General features: G+C 34.5%; 2 protein-coding genes across 2 annotated transcripts; both read left to right on the top strand.

Annotated features, from left to right (window-relative positions):
• The first annotated feature begins 533 nt into the window (after positions 1-533).
• LOC125056195 (myrosinase 1-like) lies at positions 534-5,810 on the top strand. Its single transcript, XM_047659197.1, has 6 exons — positions 534-574; positions 2,005-2,132; positions 2,513-3,150; positions 3,870-4,178; positions 4,731-4,969; positions 5,601-5,810. The coding sequence occupies exons 1-6, from the start codon at positions 552-554 to the stop codon at positions 5,707-5,709; spliced, it is 1,446 nt and encodes a 481-aa protein (XP_047515153.1). The 5' UTR covers positions 534-551; the 3' UTR covers positions 5,710-5,810.
• Positions 5,811-7,706: 1,896 nt separating this feature from the next.
• Positions 7,707-10,318, top strand: LOC125056194 (myrosinase 1-like). Its single transcript, XM_047659196.1, has 6 exons — positions 7,707-7,937; positions 8,013-8,146; positions 8,294-8,955; positions 9,226-9,540; positions 9,706-9,944; positions 10,065-10,318. The coding sequence occupies exons 1-6, from the start codon at positions 7,915-7,917 to the stop codon at positions 10,225-10,227; spliced, it is 1,536 nt and encodes a 511-aa protein (XP_047515152.1). The 5' UTR covers positions 7,707-7,914; the 3' UTR covers positions 10,228-10,318.
• Positions 10,319-13,305: the final 2,987 nt, after the last annotated feature.

Raw genomic sequence — 13,305 nt, 5'->3', positions numbered from 1 at the left:
AAATTCTCGCCATCAGCTCTACCTGAACTGTAAAAGTCTTTCAGACCGAAAGCGAGATCCTATTCCATAAGAAAATAAGCTCAATGCATTCGATATTCGATTCGTTTTTCAAAGCCCTCTGGGTTGTCTGCTTCAGGATCTAAAGTAGCTACAGCTACAACAGCTTGACTGTTGGCTGGTGTTCCCTACAGTTTAGTGATAAATTATCTCATATTGTATATACCTTCTCGAAACTTAAGAAATATTTAAAGAAGAGCAAATATTTTCTGAAGATCAATTAAGGATATTCTTAAATGCCTTTACAATTAAACTTAAGCAAAACTATCAGATTTTATTGGATTTGTTCAGAGAAGTAAGAGTAAAGTGCACTTGGTAGTAACGTTCCTATCTATAATATCAACGAGAGAACAAGTCTAAATTCAGTGGACTTAGTCGTACATTAAGATACGTCAATCAGTTTTTGATTCTTATCAAGAATATCAATTTTCATCTCATATAAATAACTTGGGAGATATGTTTTTTAATCATACGATGGGACTTAGTTATTCATAATGGCTCGAATAACTTTTCTTTGGTAAGTAGCAGTAGTGCAGTAACTTAGAGTAAGATTGTTGATTTCATCGTGTGTTAGTTGTTCGATTTAAACAATTGGAAAACTACCCATGATCTCGAAAAAATCGAGATCCCGCGAGATTGTAATTCTTAATCCCACGAGATCTCATTCGTTTGCGATATTTCGTTCCCTACTCCATAGTAACAAAAGAATCACGCGTGCGTAAGCGTTAATGGCACTCTTTTCTCAAGGAAGATAAGAAAGATAGTCTTTAGTCTTCTCTAAAAATGGTAAAACGTATTTCTAATGTGACGTACAGTGTTTAGTAGGATGTGCCCCTTTATTTATGTGTAAAGTGACACGCAAACCTAAAAAAGCCATTTTAGGTTTATAATTTACCAATTTGCTTAATTTTGCGTGTTTTGAAATTTCTTCTGCGTTGCTTGGAGAAAAAAAAAGGTGTGCGTGTACTAGGTGTACACACGTAAGAAGTGAAACTTCTTTATGACCTTATTTTTCGAAAAATGATTTACTATATGCAACTTAACAAAATTGGTTAAATAAAGTTTAACAAAAGGCTTTTATTATCATAGACATGAATACAAATACAATTATTTCATTTTACCTTATTACTACTAAGATTATTACAGAATTTCATTAATTGTAATAGAATTATTACTATCATTGTTAACGTTATTATATATTTTTGTTATTAATGGCTTCGAATCTCTTCGGATCAACCGTGGTAGGGACAAGAAAAAGATGGCGCGTAACCGAAAAACGTGACGGTTTGCTACAAAATTTCTCCCATACGTCGATAAAAAATTCATTCTAACGCCGATAAAGAAGTTTGACTTCAAAAAGCAACATGGCGCGTAACGTAAAAATGTGACGCGTAACGAAAAAATGTTACACTAAATTTTTTTCCAACCCCGATAAAGAAGTTTCACTTCAATAAAATTAGTTTTACCAAAACGGCAGTAAACTCGATCAAAAGTCAGTGACGCCCCTCAGATGTCTGTATCTGTTTTCTTAATCTTTAATTTATTTTGTTACAAATTTTACCGTACTTCTAAGGTTTATTACACTCCTATGAGTGATAATAATAACTTCATCTATCATAGACTTTAGTTATCGTATCCCAAATATTGAATTTGTTTATTTCTATATAAATAATGGTAAATTTTTATAAATTTATTTGAAAGAGTTGACAGCGTAGATCGAAATCAAGAGTAATGGTGCTGAAATATTGGACCGTGTAAGTTTTCTAGCCAATATTTGAGAAAATTTCCTTATGTTAAAAATGTATACTGTACTACAACGTAGCTTGAAAATGGTCTTTTAATCCATATATCAATGTAAGAATAGCTATAAATTAGTAGCTAGTTTCAGATAATCGATTATATGTATTAAATTCTGTATATACCTTACATATGTTTAATATTTTTTAGTGTATATCTAGTGCTATCATTAACGAAGGGAGAGCAAATCCATCGTTTTAGGCGAAAGATTCCTGATAACATTCTTTTTGGAGCAGGAACTTCTGCATATCAAATAGAAGGAGCTTGGAATGAAGATGGTAAGAGTGAATTTATAATTTTGTCTAACATTATTCTTTTAGTATTTACATGAAAGTTTCAATGTAGACTTTTTCCCCTGTCAGCTTAACTAAAGAACTCTTCCAGGTGGGTGAATATTTAGAATGATATATGAAACTTCGACACGTTTCGATTGATAATATTTCGTCACCAGCACCTCTAATCCAACACACTATTGTTATGCGACATGATGCGTGACAAGTATTTGCAGCTACGTCCATTTATTCAGTCAAGCTAGCTTTCTCATTATCACACCCCCAAATCAATAACAAAAATAAAGAATGAAAATTATTTTCATAGCCCGAATTAATATTCACAAAAAAAATTAGCGTTCTTGGTTTTAACTGATTACGATTTTCAGGAAGAACTGAAAGTGTCTGGGATCACGTGAGTCATGCTGAACCATGTGAAATACATGACTGTGACAATGGTGACATTGCTGCCGATTCGTATAATAATTATAAGAGAGACGTGCAAATGCTGAAAGAAATGGGGCTTGACTTTTATAGATTTTCGATCTCCTGGAATAGGATACTTCCAACCAATTCACCCGATAATATTAATGAAGCAGGAGTTGCTTACTACAATAAATTGATAGATGAAATGCTAAAGTACAACATAACACCTATGGTTACAATTCATCACTTGGATGTTCCGCTTCAAATAGATGAACTTGGTGGTTGGGTTAATCCAAAAATGGTTGATTGGTTTGTTAATTATGCGAGGGTCCTTTATGAATTATTTGGTGACAGGGTTAAAACTTGGTATACCGTCAACGAACCACGTGAATATTGTATACAAAAGTCAAAGAAACCTGGTTTTGATGATTATATCTGTGCGAGACATATGCTTTTGGCTCACGCAAAAGCTTACGACGTATACAAAAATGAATTCAAAGCTAAGTATGGTGGTAAAGTCGGAATTGTTTTAAATTCTTTATGGTATGAACCAGAAAGTGAAAAGGATGCCGAAGCAGCAGAAGATAAACTACAATTCGAAGTAAGAATATACTTTAATTTATTACAGTTAATAAAATCACTCAAAGATCCTATTTTCCATATTACCTTCTAAAGCAGACGTATTTCGTATGCAGTTTCATTGACCGATTTCTTTTAATTAATCTGTGATTCTTCTTCTTAAAGTGCCTCTCCACTACTGGAGGTTGGCAGTCAGCTCGTCAAACTCCTTCTTATTTTTCGCCAAGCACATCTGCTGTTCTACGCTGGCCACTCCCGTCCATTCTCTAATATTGCGGAGCCACGACTTGGTCCTTACGGTAATCTGTGATTACCCATCATAATATATATATAAAATTTTCTCACAGTGGTTGCCTGGAAGAGATCGCTCGAAAGCGATAAGGCCGCCAGTTGCCCTTCTTTACTTTTAATTATGTTAAATTTTTATTGTATTTTGTAATGCAACGAAGTGTTAATAACATAATAAATAACTAAGGTACTGTAAACAATAAACTACAAGCTCCCTCCTTATCAGAATGCCAAATCATAAAATGACTGCTTCACGACTGATTTGAGCGCGACCGCCGCTGTAAAAACCGCTGTGTGAGTTCGAAAAGTGAGTTACAGAATCGCAAGGCTGGCACATAATATTGTATTTTATATGAGTGGTATCAATACATTACTTTTCAATATTTTCAAACTAACTTATTGTTAAAATATTTTCATACCTTTAAATAGGAGATAATGGCATAATCTTTTCAGCTAGGACAGTATGCTCATCCCATATTTTCAAAAACTGGCGACTGGCCACAAGTAATGAAAGACAGAATCGCAGCTAAGAGTGCAGCTCAAGGATTAACGGAGTCCAGATTACCAGAATTCACGCCTGAAGAAGTTGAACTAATTAAAGGCAGTTCAGATTTCTTTGGATTAAATCATTATACATCAGCCTTAGTTTACCGAAACAATTCTGTTCAAGGATTTTTTCCATCTCCATCGTATGAAGATGATACTGGCGTTATTATGTATCAACCGGAGACCTGGGAGAAAACTATAGCATCATGGCATAAAGTAATATTTTTTTCTAATTTAATATTAAGTGTTTTATTTGCGAAACCCAAAAACTACTGAATTGAACCAAACCTAATGAAGAAAACAATCAACATATAGAGTGTTCAGAGGAGTTGTTCGGATTAATACCTGCAGCTGAGTTTCATCATCGGACGTCGAGGCAGAATACGAAATACCACCCGTATCACCTCGACGGCTGTCGTTCCACAATTGAGCGTTGTTTAACGCAGTTTTTCCCGCATACCACCACTCTGTGGAACCGGCTGCCAACTGAAGTATTTCCGAACTAGTTTGAGTTAGTGTCTAGAGCGTACCAATTCTCAAAAGGCTTGCAACGCACTCGCGAGCCCTCTGGCATTGGAGAGTGTCCATAGGCGGCGGGGCGGTATACCTTTAAAACAGTTCAGCCTTCTGTCAGTTTACCACCTGTTCTATTAAAAAAAATATGAATATTACTTTGGGAAGACACTTTTGTTGTAGGATAAGTACGTCTATAAGGGTATGAATTATATTGTTTAAAACTCTTCAGATTAATACTGGAAATCGTTTTAGGTTGTCCCCTGGGGTTTCTATAAGTTATTAAACAAAATACGTGAAGAATATGGAAACCCTCCACTGTATGTTACTGAAAATGGTTGTCCGACCGGTCCTGGCTTGTTAGATACACAGAGGGTAAATTTTTATAGAAAGTATTTAAATGCCATGTTAGATGCCATAGAAGAGGGCTCTGATGTCCGAGTGTATACTGCGTGGAGTTTGATGGACAACTTCGAATGGATGATGGGTTATCAGTAAGTAAAATCCATTTCTAATCTAAAATATACGTGTTTGTTTGTTTGGTTAATCGCTAATCTGATAAACTACTGGTTCGAATTGATTTTTTTATATTGAGAAAGGTTCTATACCATCACACCTCAACCGAATAAACGTAAGTGTTTAATAACTGGGGTTCAGTTAATTCTAGATAAAGCAAGACAAGTTGGTATTAAGTGTTATGCCCGCCTTCCACTGCGAGCGGAACGGACCCATTACGGACTCCGCTATACTCGTAATGATGATTTTCATACATTTTCATTTTCATTTCCGTGGGAAACTCGGTCAACTCGCTAACCTCATATGTGACTCTTTCAACTCGCCCTCTCCGCTGCGCTCGTGGAAGCAAATGTATGAAAATCATCGTTACGAGTATAGCGGAGTCCGTAATGGGTCCGTTCCGCTCGCTGTGGAAGGCGAGCATTAAGGTCCGATTTCGTGAAATGTATCCGAATGAAGTCCTATTATGAACAAATACTATATCTATACCCGTAGCATGTTATTATATTTTTGTAAAATTTTCTGTAACGAAGAACTTTTACATTCCTATTCAGGCCAGTCTCACTATTACTTATACAATATTTCGAAACAATATTTTTTTCGTTTCAGTGATAAATTTGGTATGTATGAAGTGGATTTCAACAGCCCAACACGGACAAGAACCCCAAGAGCTTCAGCTTTCTATTATAAGAAAGTTATTCGAACGCGTAGAGTTTGATAGAGAACTTGATAAAAGTATTGAACTTTACAGTATTAAAGCTAATTTATCGTGTTACTTTTGTAATTGTTATATCTGTTTAAATAAAAATATTTAAGTAACAGAACTATTATTTCTTTAGAATCTTTAGAATATATTATTGTCTTTTATCGACATACACACATTTCATAATAAAACATCTTTTAGTCGATACCAACTCCGGGGAAACAAATACAGATAATACAACTTTTTGGCGAATGCTACACGCTCGATATTTATCGTGATATTTATCGTGATATTTATCTTGTATTTTTTTAGTATACTACACACTCGATACGAATCGCGTCAGTACGACGGTAAATTTCATTGAGTACACTCGTACGTTTCGTGTTATAATAATGAGTAACAATATTAAGAAAGCTTGCGTTGCTATTATATTAGCGATAGCATTGGTTTCAAGATAGAGAAAAATATACACATCTGAATTTATTAAATCAAATTACCCTATCAATCGGCTTTTCATTTTTATTCAAAAATTTCAGCATATGAAATACCCAAGACTTTGGATTGTATACATTTTCAGCTGCAGGACCCGATCGCTTCGAATCTGTTATTTTTTTTAATTCTTTTCTATAGTTCGATTTTAATGAATTGATCTTGGCAATCACGTCTTTAGCTGTCGCGCCTGGTTTAATTTTCTTAAAAATTTGAAGCAGCTGCTCATACGCATTCGCCCTTTTCACTTTATTAATTATGTTTGGATTTGAGCTGTCCCATATCTCAGGTAGTGTTTCTAATACAAGTATAAATTCTTTCAAGTGTTTTTGGTCGTTTGTTTGAAGTGCGGCGGGCGCCGACTCAATATGCGCGTCCTCTTCCATCGCTGGCAGAATTAATTGTGACGCGATAAATATCGACCAGAGACTAGACGCTCGATATTTATCGACGATAATTGATACGGATCGTGGATTTTCAGATTTCTAGAAATCCAGCGATCCGTATCACGTATCGTGATACGCCTGTACTACACATCGTGATTCTGGATCACGATCCAAATATCACGATAAATATCGAGCGTGTAGCATTCGCCTTTCTACAGCTATGATACTTTTTGACATTCAACACCTTTTGTCTTCAGTCACCGTGACCACACACGCTGTAAAGCACGCGAAACGTCGGTTAAATTTAAAATTATGAAAAGTAATTGTAAATACATAACTTCAATCCGGTAAAAAATTGTTTTATTATCAAATCTTTAGAATAATTAAATGTTTTCTTTACACATCACTACGTAATGGTAGTTGGTATAATCTGATACCGCCAATCTTAAATTTTTTAGACCATTACCACTTTTTAAAATTCAAAACAAAAAACAGTGTTAATTAGTTATTGTTCCTTATTTATTTTTATTATCTATTTTGTGTGTATTTGGTTGCCTTAGTAATGAAAAACCGGCTATATCTAAATTTTTAAATATTTTTTTATATTCAATTAATTCAATCAATACACACAAGATGCGTATGTTTTTTCGTGTCTTATATCGGTGTTTAAGATGTCAAAATAGGATGCAATTGGATTTTAAAAAAAATATATTGACAGTCAAGATATCATTATCTTATCTATAGTTATCTTTTTGAATAATATATTTCATATGACAATACAATTAATTTAAAGAAAGAAAGCAGCAAGCTTATAGGTGCAATAACTAGGCAGATGTGTTAAAGGCGCAAAGGTTTTACAGTAGCGTAAGTTAACCAACTTACAAAGCAAACTAAATCTTGCATAACTTAATCTTAATCAATTGTTAATTTTAATTCTGTATGCACATTTAGTTATGAAATGATGTTACCTTACCTTTGAATAAGGCTAAATACGCGGTGAACTGATTATTACCAAAAATAAAGTTTCTCGTATTTATATGTATCTTACATGTGCAAGGTGTGTGACATCTTATAGGTCTCAAAATTTCTATAATAATGTAGAAGTTACTGTGTTTAGAAAATTTAAGATTATTTTGTATTAGAATTGTAGAAGTAAGATTAAAGTCGGATGTGCGCGTAATGTTCGTATCTGTATTTTCAACAAGTAAAGAAGACAAAATGAACTTAGTCCTGTGTTAAGATACGTCAATCATCAATTTTTCTTATCAGGAATATAATTTTTCTCTCGTATAAATAACTTGTGTCATATGTTTTTTAATCATACAATGGTACCTAGTTATTCATAATGGGTCAAATAACTTTTCTTTGGTAAGTATGCAGTAACTTTGATTTAAACATTATAATTATCTACACTTTTAGATTGTATTGATGTATTATTTTCAGCTTGTTGATTTTTACATTGGCTTATGGGAAGTCGTTAAAAACCGAACGACACGAGACACGAAAATTTCCTGATGGTTTCCGATTTGGTACTGCTACTGCGTCCTATCAAGTAGAAGGGGCATGGAATGTTGATGGTATGTGTTTGATTTTGGTTATTGTCTAATAAATAAAACCAAAAAAAATATCAAACGTCCAGTAGAACATAGCGATTTAGGGGATTACACGAATGTAGTACCAACATTGAGTTATGCCATTTTATTTATAATTTACATACATTTCAGGAAAGAGCGAAAACATTTGGGACCGTTTGAGTCACACTCAGCCTTGCGTAATAAATAATTGTGATACTGGTGATGTGGCTGACAACTCCTACTACAACTACAAGAGAGACGTGGAAATGATGAGAGAGCTAGGACTAGATTTCTATAGGTTCTCTATTTCCTGGTCTAGGCTCCTTCCTACAAGCTTCCCAGATCATATTAATAGAGAAGCTGTAAACTACTACAATAATTTGATTGATGAAATGTTGAAATATAACATTGAACCCATGGTTACTCTATATCACTGGGATTTACCGCAAAAGTTACAAGACCTTGGTGGTTGGACTAATCCTAACATGGTAGATTGGTTTACCGATTATTGTCGAAATGTTTTCGAACTATTCGGTGATAGAGTAAAAACTTGGTTCACCATAAATGAGCCGAGAGAAGTATGTTATCAAGGATACGCTGGCATGTCTAAGGCACCTAACCTCAATATATCTGGTTATGCTGAATATCATTGTGCTAAAAATTTATTAGTATCACACGCAAAAGTTTATCACATGTACAAAAATGAGTTTAACAAAGAAGGCGACAAAATTGGTATAGTTTTAAGTGCACTTTGGTATGAACCTGAATCGGAAAAGGATGCTCAAGCAGCCGAGGACGTTATGCAATTTGAGGTAAGGAGCTTTATTTCTTGATCAGTTAATAGACACTAATATAGTCCATTACGGGATTATATAAATAGAGATCCTTCCTGTCTCTTTTCTGCGACAGAATTTGCGTCTTTTTTTGTTTATATTACTATGGACCTATGGACAGATAGTTTAAGTGAATGTATATTTAACCGATTTTTAAAGTGAGGTTGCTGGTAATAGAAACGTAATCTTGACAATTTAAAATTATTAAAATGTATTATCGTTCAATGTCAAAGATTAAAATGTTTTTAGTGGGGACAGTATGCTAACCCTATTTTCTCGGAAACTGGTGATTGGCCAGCAGTAATGAAAAATAACATTGCATCCAAAAGTGCTGCACAAGGCTTTTATAGATCGAGATTGCCAGAATTCACTCCTGATGAAGTAGAAATGATTAAAGGAAGTTCAGATTTCTTTGGATTAAACCATTACACTACAAACCTCGTATATAGAAACGAATCTGTAGAAGGATATCATGCATCTCCATCATATTATGATGACGCAAACGCTATTTTATACCAACCAGCTGATTGGGTTGGATCATACCCAGGGACGACGTGGTTGAAGGTAATTTATTTTTATTATTTATAGAACGGCTATAAACTCCAAATACAGTATTTATAGATGCAAGCCCACTTTCGATTTTCATTGAGTCATCGGATGCACACATGGTTTATATAATGTTTTTTAACAGATTACTGTTGATAATTTAAATAAATCGTTGCTTTCAAGGTTGTGCCATGGGGTTTCCACAAGCTTTTGAACAAAATTAGAGAAGAGTATAACAATCCACCAGTCTATATAACAGAGAATGGATGTGCAACTAATCCTGGTATTATGGACGACTCTAGGGTGTCATACTATAAGTCCTACTTGGCTGCAATGTTAGATGCCATTGAGGAAGGATCCGATGTCCAACTATACACGGCCTGGAGTCTCATGGATAACTTCGAGTGGTATTATGGATACGAGTAAGTAATTCATTAAGAAGGTTTTGAGAGAACGCTGCAATTTACATAATGTTTTTTTTTATTTTGTTTGTTCGTATTATGCCTTATATGGGGTTTATGTGTAATGTTTTTATGTTTTAGCGACCGTTTTGGCCTGTATGAAGTAGACTACAGTGTTGACGAACGCACCCGCACTCCTCGCAAGTCGGCTTATTTCTACAAGGATCTTCTTCGTACTCGCACCTTAGACGTTCACTACGAACCTGACATGTCCATTCCCATGGAAATTGATATTGGCCATTAATTTAATTTACTTTTTAGGCCAAGATTATACTAAAAATAAACAAAGTAATAATTGATTAGGACCTTGAAAATAAATGCTTATTGCGACCAAATTGCGATAATTATTTTCTATACAACTCACACTTCAATATAATTCAAATATAGATACATTCAGTTGTGTGTAGTAAATTGTAAAAAAAGCCTATTTATTCCTAAACAACAAGTAATTTACACCGATCACACCACATCATTTTTCTCATTCCGATGCCCTTTCATCTTTAACCACTTTCTTAAAAACTAAATTTTCACTAACGTTACACAACTCAATTTACATACATTCGCTTCAATTAATTTATTGAAACAGACCATCTTTCCAGTGGCCTGCTCTATCTTACTTTTCTGTACGGACCAGGCCAAACCGATATTTTATTATACCAAGTTGCACCGTCAAATCTTGTATCCTGCCCACTTTTCTTTTTTACAGTATTTAATAGCGTCTATATTATAAGTTTTTATGAAAGTATTAAGTTTCTTATCTTACGCTGAGTATAATTCCATGGCCCTTTGACACGTTCATATTTTTCTACTTATTAATTATAAATCCAAGTTTGGCTCCCAAAAGATAGACATGGGAGACAGGAATCTAAGACTTTCTTTATAAATTTTTTAATAGTTACGAATACGAATCTTACTAACCTCATAAATATATGTCAGCAGTTTTCATCGTGTTTTAGTTGATCCCGAGATCTCGAAAATACCGAGATCCCGCGAGACTGTTATTCTTCATCCCACGAGATCTCGACTCGAGATTCGTGTCTCACATTAATACTCCATAGTAACAAAAAAATCGCGCGTGCGTTCGCGTTAATTAAGACCTCGAACTCTTTTCTGGAGGAAAAGATATTCTCTAGTCTAATCTAAAAATGCTAATGCTAAATCGTGTTTTACTAAACACATTTTATTATTACTTATTTTTACAGCAAATCGTTAATGAAACCGTTGTCCATTGGGATAAAATTGTAAATGTATTTGTTTTAAAGGTGACATTATATTGTACGTTGGCGAAAAAGTTTCTTCGCATTTTTCAAGAAAATTCACAACATTTTTGAATATAGTTTATTAACATTTAACTAAAGTATGTAGGTACCATTTTGTTCGATAACTTTTTGCCATCTTGTAGGTAGGGAGGGATATGATCCCATTTCTATAGTAATTTTGGGGCTTCTGATCAAAATACCGCGACAATTGGTTTTGGCAGTCCTCTCGTGCCAACACCTCCCAGCCAAGCTCTCTTAATTTTTGCTGAGTGGCTTAAGATGTGTGAGGTCTAGCGTTATCTTGATGAAAAACCACACCTCTTCTGTCGATTAATTCGGCCGCTATCTCTCCTCCTCCTCCTCCTCGCTTTTATCTCATCAGTGTTTCGCAGTAGAGTTCAGAATTGATGGTCAAAAAAAAAAATAAAAAATAAAAATTTAAAAAAAAAATTTAAAAAGCTTAACCAAATCTGTGCTACTCTCACAGACACTGCACTAGGTCCATAAACATCGCAAATTTTTTTCGCGGCTTGGGTTGCATTTTTACCTTTTTTGTAGTAAGATTTTAAAATGTATCGAATTTCTTCATTAGATTCACTTATCTTGACGGTACGAAAAATAAATAAAAATCACACATTATCCTGATATGAATTTGGAATTATCTTCTTTAAAATCTCAACTTTCAATGATAACAAAAACAGGCAAATACATATTAGTAGTAGTAGGACTCCTTTCTCCGCAATTAGACTCGTGGTTGGTCCGTTGTGCGTACACCGATACATATTAGTATAGCCAAAGAGATTGTATTACAAGTTAATACATAGTATAATGCGAAAAGACTTTTTCCCCAACCTAATATTTCAAAATGTGCAGATTGCAATTAAGTGAATTTTATAAACATTAACATAGTAGGATGTACAGTGTACACCTTTATTTATGTGTAGTGTCACATGCCACTGTAATAAACAATAAACTACAAGCTTCCTCCTTATCAGAATGCCAAATCGTAAAATGACTGCTTCACGACTGATTTGAGTGCGACCGCCGCTGCGAAAACCGCTGTGAGAGTTCGAAAAGTGAATTACAGAATCGCAAGGCTGGGTTGCTTGTTTAAAATAAAATTCGTTTGTTTTACGACAAAAGCAGTAAAATTTAATAAAAAAATCAGTGTCACAGATGTCTGAATCTGCTATTATAAGCTTTTATTTATTTTGTTACAAATTACGTCGCACTTATAAGGCCACCGAATGGCCCCTAAGCCCAGTGGCTATTATATTTTATTCTAATTGAATATCGCTGTTGCCCTGAAGTGCCTTGACAGCTCAGTATAGGCTTTTATGGCGAGCGTAGCACTGCCTGAAAATGGGTTGTTCCCACTACTAGCACAAGGGCGTCTCCACGGACAGAAGCTCACTGGACTGAGCTTCTTCGGCGAAGGCGGCCTAATCTGAACAGAGCCCAGCAATTAAGGTTGAGAAGATGTATATATCCTTGTCGGAATAACTTTGCTAGCGCGGTTCAAGATGATGTCATCGTCGTAATTTGTAGAGAAACATTGTAAGAATCTCCACAACAACTTATATACAAAAATTCTAGTTTTTCAGTTTAAAGAATGACTCTTCGAAAATGAATGAGATAATCTTAAACACTTTCTTGTTTCACTGAGAAATTTAGAATGTATGAAAGCTCAGCGAATATGCTCAGCCCTAAACAATAAACTACAAGCTCCCACCTTATCAGAATGCCAAATCATAAAATGACTGCTTCACGACTGATTTGAGAGCGACCGCCGATGCGGAAACCGCTGTGTGAGTTCGAAAAGTGAGTTACAGTTGAGTTACATAATACATACCATATAATATTTTATTGAACATACTGGCAACAAAAACGGTTTGTTCTGGACAACTCAGTTTAAAATTTGTATTTTAATTTTTATCGAATATTCTACCACTTTGGAAAAAAAATCCGAGTCAATTGTAATTTAAGAAAAATTATTGCCATTAAGAATTTTTCACCATAATCATGCTATCACTTACAAGGATGTCAAAATAAACAGTCATATA

Source organism: Pieris napi, chromosome 14, assembly GCF_905475465.1.
Source record: "Pieris napi chromosome 14, ilPieNapi1.2, whole genome shotgun sequence".
NCBI lineage: Eukaryota > Metazoa > Arthropoda > Insecta > Lepidoptera > Pieridae > Pieris > Pieris napi.
The sequence above is the reverse complement of the archived record's forward strand: the minus strand, read 5'-3'. Positions and strand labels throughout refer to the sequence as shown.